The sequence below is a fragment of the Streptopelia decaocto genome (assembly GCF_964273445.1).
Source record: "Streptopelia decaocto genome assembly, chromosome: 6".
Lineage (NCBI taxonomy): Eukaryota > Metazoa > Chordata > Aves > Columbiformes > Columbidae > Streptopelia > Streptopelia decaocto.
The window spans coordinates 53,713,800-53,723,401 of record NC_138660.1 but is presented as its reverse complement, the minus strand read 5'-3'; the positions used below and the strand labels follow the sequence as shown (position 1 = coordinate 53,723,401).

Below are 9,602 nucleotides of genomic sequence, written 5' to 3'. Positions count from 1 at the left end.
AATGAAAACTTTGTCCACTATTCTTAGTGTTGAAGATGTACGTGTTATAAACTACTTGGATTTTGGTGTGACCTAGAAGTCCTAGCCCATGTAAACCACAGGCTGATTGTATATAAACACAACAACTACATACTGCTGATTGCAGTATAGCACGCAGATAGCCAAAGAGAGAGCTTTAAATGGTAGCACTATAAATGCTATAACAGCTGGTAGCCTAGTCCAGGCTGAAGAACTTGCTGCAAAGTATGAGTAAATTAACCCACGCAGACGCAGAAATATCTTATTTATAAACAACATCTGCCTGCAGATTAAAATAAAAATACCAAGACTGGAAGGAAATCAGTTCTATCATCTTAGTTCTACAAATGACAAACTGGGGCAGAGATTAAGTGCTTTGCCCAAGGTGCCATGAGAAGCCTATGCCAGAGCCAGGACTGGAGTCACCTGTGCCTCAGCCTGTACTGCAGCCACAGATTCCTCCTTGTTCTGAGCACAGTGTAGGTTCGTGCCACACGCTGACGTAACTGCTCTGACCCAGTAAAAGTCACTCTCAGTTTTCACCTGTTAAAATGACAGGATCAGTTAGACTGTGAGTGTAAGGATGCTGCTGGGCAATGAAAATCGAAAGCTCTACTTTTTATCTCACCCACTGCTGATAGGCATTTTGGGAAGAGATTCAGCAGCAAGTTTTTTACTCAAATAATATCAACAGTGGGTGAGTAGGGGTTTGGGAAGCAAATCTAATAGGTGTGTCTAGATTTGGCTAAGAATGAAAGGAGCATTTTCTTTCCCCTGGTTGCTGGTTAGTAAAAGCAAAGGGGTGGAATACATCCAACTTGCAAAACTCGAATACAGTTACTGCTATCTGCAAATGGGTGCCCCTCCCCGCTCATGTGAGCTACACAGGCAAAAGAGAATGACACATGTGCTGTTTCCTTTTCCAGTTGTAAAAGGGTCAGGAGCCAGGCAAGGAGAGCCCGAACAAGAGGAGCATTTTCCTGGGCTCTTCCAGCTGTTCTGTTCAATCCCGCCGTCGGTTCTGAGCAGGCAAGAGAGACTGTCAACACAAATAAGGCATTTTTCAAAGGCGTAAATTATGAGTAACCAAAACAATACGACAACTCAACCACGTGAGTACCCGTATCCCCCTCCTCCTTACAATAAGAGTGGATTTACCAGTCTGCTGCTTAAGGAAAAGATTGTCTAACGCATTTCATGTGAAAAAAAAAAAAGAAAAAAAAAAAAAAGAACGCCTGAGACTAACCCTGAAGAAAATAAGTTGTGATGAAACTGTTTTCCTTTTTTATTCTTTGTGTTTGTGTGCACGAGTGTGTGTGAAGAGCCGAGACAAGCTCTGCAAACGCCAGCTCCTAAACAAGACCTAGCAAAGTTAGTAATGTTTCCGCTTAAACCATGGCTTAGAAAAGTTTCGTTTGAATGTTTTCCCTCCCCCCCCGCTTTCAGGAATGAAAATATAGAGCATTTTGTAACTGTACTGACACTTTTCTAAGATATTAATGGTCCTGCCCAACTTGTGTTTAGAGCCTCAAGCTGTCTGTGTGTAATATGAGACTCAAGCCACAAACTGACAGTCTATATTTAAAGCCACAACGCGTTACAGCTCCTGGAAATTTAGAACCGTGGTCTTAAGGACAAGCAAATTAGTTTCTCAGCAAGTGAGAGTACAGGATGGCAAGTCCTCTGCTGGCATAACTCTGCATATTTCAGTAAATCTGAAAAGAGAGAATTTGGCCCAAACAGTCAAACGAGCAAGAGGTTTAGCTGCAGCTTGGTAGCACTCATTTTGGGACAGTACTAAAAACGAAGTGGAGGGGAAGGAGGTGGATTCTGATTTGATAAGCTGTGAAGAGTCAATGGGAAAACTCTTGAGATTTTGGCACTGCAATAGCAACTCCATATCTCTTTTATGGCTTTAGTACAATCTTTCCTGCTTTAAGTTAAGACAGTAGTTTTGTATTATTTTTAATAAACTTCAGATAACAGAATTGTTTATCATACTGTGGTATCAGTAATGAATACTGCCAGCATTGCTGGGAGCTGCCTGCGATTCAGGCTTTCATCCAGAGATTGCTGTAAGAGTCTGTAAGGATGTTGACACTGACAATGTTTCTCAAGCTCTGAATGAGGCAGGCTGATCCAGCATGACACAGAGAGCAGCATTTCTGGAATCCTACACAGCAATTTCTATTTACCTTTGTGTCCTTTTTCAAGTTCTAACCAACAAGAAAGATTAGATGCTAGCTTTATAGTACATTTTATTCTATTTTATTCAGGAGTTTTGATTTTTATAGCTTGTTTTCTATTGTTTCTATTACAGCTTATTTTCTATGATTGATATGGAAGAAACATGTAGGCTAATTCAAGATTCTGAGTGTTTGGGTTTGGAAAAGCTTGAGTAAATTACTGCCATTGGTGTTCTTCAAGTGTGTGCAGGAGGGTGGTCGTGACTCACTGATGTGCATTTTGCTCATTGTGCAATATCTACAAGGGTACAGACCTGATCTTGTACCTTTAGTGACAGGCTTGGTCAGGTGACAAGTCCAGGACCAGCTCTACAGTCCTGAATACATTATGAATCACTTCTCTGACAGACCCAGGCTGTCAAAAGATCCCACAGAAAGCCCCAGGGTGGATTTGGATGAGGAATTAGTACTCCATAGGGCCTTTTGTCTGTTCATAATGGAAACAGGCTGATGCATCAGGTTCTCCTGTTTTTTTCCAAAATCTAGACGCGAGTTCTCAGCTTGCATCATTTTAAGATCATCTGATTGCCAGTGAAAATAAATGGCTTACAATCCAGCTAGAAGAAGTATTATGACTGAAAAATAGTGACTGTCTATTGTTTATTTGCCCTTATAATTTCCCTTACTTATTCAAACAGGATGCTACTGTATTTTCAGTCTGCCTCTCTTTGTTTTTTGTTTGTGTTTGTTTTTTTAATGAAATGGATCAAATTTACAGAACAAAATTAAATTAGAGGGAAGTTTGATAGTACTATAATCCTGTATAATGAAAGTATGGTGCATTTTTTAAATAATGATTGAGGTTTTCAGGGTAGGTCTTATTTCTTCGTAAAATTCCAGGAATTTTTGCAAGAAACAAGATATTGAAAGATCAGTGTATTGAAAGGCACTGCACAGCATGGACAGTGGATGTTTGCCAGAGAGATAGAGTAATTGGGAAAACAAATTTGCTTCATAACTATAGTGAAAATCTCTGAAATGGGTGTGAAAATGCATAAAGAATCAGCAAAAACCTTTGACTATACTGAACTTATCAATTCTTTGCTAAGTACCTGCAGGTGAAACCACAGAGCAGCTGCCTACTGATGTAAACTGAACAACCTTAAGTAATCTAATTACTCATGTTATTTGCTTATCTCCTTGTATTCACTTGCAGCTGATAAGGAATTTTTATTCATTTCATAAATACAGTATTATCCTGGCAAACCAGGTAGGAGCAGACTACCATTTCAGATTCAAAATATTCAGTTCGGTGAACCCTACAAATGTATTCTGCCTCTATATGAGGATGCCACACAGTCTAACCTCGAGCACTTCCCATGCCTGGCTCAGATATCCCATTGCTCTGAGTGGGTTCTCTCTGTACTCAATGGCAGACGAGCCAGTAATTCAGCCTGCTGATGTTAGGTGGTGTGTGTATATTTACTCCATCATAGTTAATGGCCATTTGTCTGTAGCTGAATCAAAATGGAATACCTAAATATAGAAGTCTGCTACCAAATCCAAAAATGGAGTTGGGCTTCAATTTTGTTGGCTGGGATTCAATACAATATTGTGTTGAGAATGTATCTCCAGTTTCTTTTTTTTTTCTTCTTTCTCTTGTGACGTAAAGGTGATCTAGCCTGATAGCAGGAATGTAAACTTCCCAATTTTTAAATGTGTCTTTTTCAAATGTGCTATTACCAGAAGGTGATGCATTTTCTTCCTCCCACCTCTGCTCAAATGTACAGGCAGTAGCTGCCTCACTTATTACAAAATCTAAGGAATTGCACAGTTTTGGCAACCTCTGTTCAGACTGCAGCTTTTGCCCTCTTGCTTTTAGGCTGCAATGACCCAGTTCCAAGGTAATGCACACGTCAAATGAGGTGAAGGACTTACACAAACATCACTGGGTCAAAGAGTCAATCTGAGGAAGCAGTGATCTATCTTTGGGGGTCAGAGGCATTCATCCCCTTGGAGAAGGTGTTCTGCACCTTACAGGATTTAATCTGTACTCAGCATGCGGGGAATGTTTTATTGGGGACCTCTTATACTCCAAATGCCAGAATTAGTGGTTAAGGACAGTAGCTTGTGGAGGCTTCTCTTCTTCATAATCTACTAGCAGATAACGTCTTCCTTCTGAGTGGGTAGGGAAGCAATGCGGTCTCTGCTATGTAGAAGAACTGGCCCAAAAGGAAATCAGGAGGCAAGAATGGACCTCAGGCCATGGCTCAGCTGCAGAGAGGGGAAGAGGGTCAAGAACAGTGTGAAGCCCAGCAAGCCTTATGAGCTGCATGCTTTCCTTCTGCATGGCCAGCTGTAGTTCAGCAATAGCCCAGGTGCAAGCCCTGCCCTGCTTAGGAGGAGCAGACTCTGGTGCTAACTCTGTCCTGTGAGCAGGAGACCTTAGGTCCACCATGCTCAGCATCTCCACCTGCAACAGCTTGAGCTTCTGGCAAAAAGAGCCAAGTATGTGTGGGCTACCTCCTCCAGAGAGGCTGAGAGCTTGGCAAAAGCGGCACCTGATAAAGGCAAAGTGAGTTATAGCTGTGCACAGAGAGTCTGGTTCTGAGAACAGTCTTGACCTATCTTTAACTCATTCTAAGATATATTTTGGGGCTACAAACTGTTCCTTTAAATGTTCCTGTAGCAATACCGCTACCTTTCACACAAGGCCTGTGAAAAGCTGCAAGTGATCCCCATAGACTTTTAACCATGTTGTTCACTGCCTTGGCAACAGATTTTATTTCATTGCCATTAATCAACAGAAGCACTTGTCTGTGGCAGTGACTAATAAACAAAAATAGAGACTATCGATTATGAAAATTTTGGTCTTAACTGGTGAACCTGTGAGCATTTATAAACAAGGAAACCTATAGATTATAACCTCTCATTTTTAGCACAGAAGTCTCAAAATATATCCCACAAGCATTTATGTAAATTGCATGTCTCTGCTTGTATATTTGTCTTCCACCACTGTGCATGTGAGTTGGAAAATTTGCTCTCCCTGACATCCTCATTGCCTGAGATGTTGATATGAATGTCTGCAAACTGAAGGGCTCAGAATGCACCTGAAATTTCGATAATTAAGAGCAGAAATGTTGGCAAACTGCTGTGCTGGAGGGAATAGGAGGGATGTCCACCCACACAGGAGTCTGCTTTTTGAAAGTACACAGTTCTCAGCATTTCTGGGCACTGCTTTTAACACACACACACACACACACAAAAGACAATTATTTACTCAGTAGAGGTTAAAGATTTAAAGATTCAGGTCATGGCTGACTACATACTTAAGCATATTATAATAGTATTACAGACTTGTGCAGTGTCTGCATCCCATTGCTGATACTGCTGCACCTTTCTTTCTAGGCTCTTGTAGAACATACCCCATACCCATGACTGTTCAAATGACTGAGTCCAATCAGCAAAGCCTTTTGTGAAACAGGCTTTTAGGACTGCATTCTGTAATGAAAGTCTGTTTGTGTGTCTGCTCTGTGGTGTGCCTGTCTCTATTGTTGGGAAGGGATTAGTATTCCTATAGCATAGAGAAATTTAAGCCAACAGAGGAATGTGATTGTGCTAGGTGCTGTACAAAAGGCTGGTAGAGAGGACAGATTACAGGTAGGAGAGAAATGACTGCTTTCCAGAGGCACTGCTGGAGAGGCAGCTTTTGGCTATGGGAAAGAATTTATAGCAACCAGGAGGCAGGAATTAGTATTGATTCCAGTAGATCCACTGGGGCAACATCTCTTTGCTTCACACCCTCTAATTTTGTAATACATACTTAGGAAAAAACACAGAAGTCGGTTGCAATTGGCCGATTTGTTTCCCATAGAGAGATCAGAAACCTTTTAAACATGGTGTTTGACACTAGGAAGATCTTTCTTTACTTTTTTTCTTTTTGCTTTACATCCAAGTTGTGATAGGAAATGTATGAAAAACTGGGGGACACTCAGGTGCTGCAGTGACAAGAATACATGAACACCCTAGTTGGGCAAGTATTTGGACAGCAGACAGACTGTGTTTTACTTATTTTTGGAATACTTAAGTTCTTAATTCAAATTAATTTGGCAGTGTTTCCCCAGTAATGAGTTGATGAAAAATTCACCAGCTGCTAAACACTCTGAAAAACTACGTGGCAAATAAAGAAAAGCGGCACTTGGAGAAATCAGGTTTGGTTTGCCAACAATTTATGAATACAAATGGAGAAAAGGACCGTCTTCTCTGAATAATTTATTTGTAACCCATAACTCAACTGCATCAAGTAATGATACTGCAACGTTATAATAATAGGCATGCAACTCATAATTTGTAGCCAAAATAAGACCTGTACTCCATTTCTCCAAGAGTCAGCATGATCTAATTGACACCAGATTCCTATCTCTCCAATGTTAGCATGGAAATCAAATGCATTGGTGCTCCCTTATTGCAGATGTACCTTGCACGTGAAGTTTCACCAATAAAACATCTGGCTAAGTTATGTTCCTATTAGTTAATCTGCTCATCTGCAAAGTAGGCCAGTTTCTCATATCTTCTTCTCTTCTGACATACGTTTCACCACACGGTTCTTCCTGATAGAGCAGAAAACTTCACTTAAAATCTCAATGGGTTAAACTTATTCTGCTGCATTGAAGTTTTAAAGTGATTTTTTTCCCTTTCCTCTCCCTCTCTCTTTCATCTCAGAAAAAGAATTCAGTTATTTCATGAGGGCCTACCTCTTTCTTGCTCAGATAAGCCCTGAAATGTAGTTAAGCTTTTTATCAGTAAGTTGCAGGGGGGCTTTCGAACACACCCTGAGACAGCTCCATGTTATCATGAGTGATAAATGCCTGTTTTACTGGGGACTGCATGTATAAAATGTCTGCTTTCATGAGACAGTCCACATTGTGAAAAGCATGTGTGACAAGGTCACAGCAATGTAGAATCAGACATCGAGTTTTTACATATGCATAGGTGTTTAGATTTGCAAACAGAGACTATTTTAGTAACATCAAACCTAGAAAATGGATTTGAATTCTTTATATATGTACATATATACACAAGGTATATGTATATATAATATATTGTATATATGTATACACAGGCATACATATACATACACACACAGCCTTTTTCACGACCTATGTGGCTTTTCACTAATCAGACTTCTGGATATGGAGAGTTTTAATTCCCTGACAATATCTCTGTTCAGAGACCATTACCCATAAGCTCATGTTTCCCTTTTTATATGATAGATGCCTCTAAAAGTAGCAGAAAAAATTACTAGATTTTTGAAGGGTTCATGGAGACATAAACTCAGTGACAAGAAAGAAAGTGAGAGGAAGATTTGAGCTATATATAAGGAATTGGGAAATATATAACAATGTCCTTTGTATATGATATAGTAAAACATCAGTGAAGCAGCCTTATGCAAACTATCCCTTGCAGATGCCAGATTCAGATGTGTCTCTGCTGACTGTATATACAGTAAGAGCCTGGCAGCTCATGATTGTATAGACACTGAATCACTCCATGTTTTGAATTCAGACATCACAGTATTTGCCTGAATCCATCTTGGAGATTATTATAGGGCGCAGTCCACATAAGCAAAGATCCAGACAAAAGCAACCACAATGACTTCAGAAACAAGGAATGAGTAGATGTTCCAAGTGGATCATCCTATTTAAAAGGGGAATCCAGATTAGGAAAGGCCAAGTGTGCACTCATGATGCAGTGAAGGGTACAAATTCATACCTCAAGGGTGATTTGGTCAGGGATAGGTTTCTCTCATAACTCATCTGTGCTGGGAGAATTTGGTAGTTTCAGGACAGTTTTCCAGAAACACTGAACATTTTAGCATATTCATGGTGAAATAAAAGTTATTTTTTAGAGTAACTACCCTCCTTTGGAGATAGAATACTTATTCAGGAATCAGTTCAACCATATTATGTAATTCTTGTCCACCTCAAACAGTTATGAGAAAATTTATTTATACTGGAATAACTTTCATAGAATTGTTACTCCAAGTTAACTTGATCCTTTTGTGTATGCCGATTTGTTCTTTGAAAAATAAACTTGTTTTCTCTGAAAAAGCAAGATGCTTCTCATCAGCTAATTAGATATTTCAAAAATTTCTGTCACTCAACAGGGATGGAAAAGCAGCTCCTGATGACCAACTTTAGCTAAACCAAATAATCCTTAGGTAAAATAAATAGCCCCAAAATCACTTAAACATAGGTGATTAAAGAGTTACATTTTCAAAAATTGTGAAGTATGTTTAAAATTACACTCTGTATTTTTGTATTTTATTTATATTTTCTGGGATCTATATGGGTATGTTCAAGTCTGTTTTCAAGGTTTTCTTAGCATGTATTAGGGCAAGAAATTTACCAATTTATTATGAAATTACATTTTCAGTAGAGTCTTTTATTTTTTTAGGTCTTAATAACCAGCACTCATGAGCTAGCAGAGGTTGTTCTCAGTATTGATGGTTCACTCGAATGTTATGACCACAGTCTGTCCTACACAATACAGGGAGCAGAAAATTAAATTCTTGATGCATCCATGATGCAAGGATACCCTGAGAGAGTGGACCAGTCTTGATCATTACCTCTCTCTCACACCTGACCTCTCCAGTTGCCTAGTTCAGATATCCTCTGCACCTCATAATCCTCCCTGCCTGTCCCTGTCTCAGCCCACAAATAAGTGCTCGTTCAGCAATACGGGAGAGACAGACAGGTCCCAGTTGTTAAATGACATTTCCTCCCTTCTTTCAAGGACCTTCCACAGCCTTGGCAGTAGGAAGGAAGGAAAGCACAGGCAAGGAAGACATAAATCTTCCCTTGTCACCTTCTGGGTTAAGGCCTTGTTTCCTTTGGGAGTCACCCCCTCTTCCATCTCCCTCCCTCTTCTCCCTTAGTTTCTGTTTACTGCCTCATCTTCACAGCTCGCTATGAAACAGCACATTTCCCCACTCCAGATCTTTCCTGTCATCACACAGGAATTTTTATTCACAACTTGGGACACACTTTTTGCATCCTGGATCCCATGACTGAGAGAGTTTACTATTGTCTGTCTCCCTTGAATTTCCATAATTGAGTCAGTGGACTCTGATTTTTGGAGCCTGATGCATACAAATCCAGGTTTTTTCTTATGGAACTCATCAGGATTTTTTTTTTTTTTTAAGAAGTCTGTACTGCCAGTTATTAATGGCAATTAACCCTCAGTGGAAAATGGGGATATACACAGGATTAGGCTGCATCTCTGCAGAAAACCCTGCAGAGCAGACCAGGAAACAAAACTGCCATTGAGAGCCATTCTTCCGCTCTAGCTTCCCCTTTGCTTTGGGAAAAGAAGAAGTCATGGTTGTCTTGCTCTTTT

General features: G+C 40.0%; 1 protein-coding gene across 1 annotated transcript in view; it reads left to right on the top strand.

Moving 5' to 3' along the window:
* The first annotated feature begins 575 nt into the window (after nucleotides 1-575).
* GYPC (glycophorin C (Gerbich blood group)) overlaps nucleotides 576-9,602 on the top strand; it is a 34,114-nt gene continuing 25,087 nt past the window's right edge. Inside the window, exons 1-2 of the mRNA XM_082057260.1 lie at nucleotides 576-715; nucleotides 945-1,130. Of these exons, the coding sequence (XP_081913386.1) occupies nucleotides 1,097-1,130 (34 nt within the window). The 5' untranslated portion in view covers nucleotides 576-715; nucleotides 945-1,096. The remainder of the gene's footprint in view (nucleotides 716-944; nucleotides 1,131-9,602) is intronic.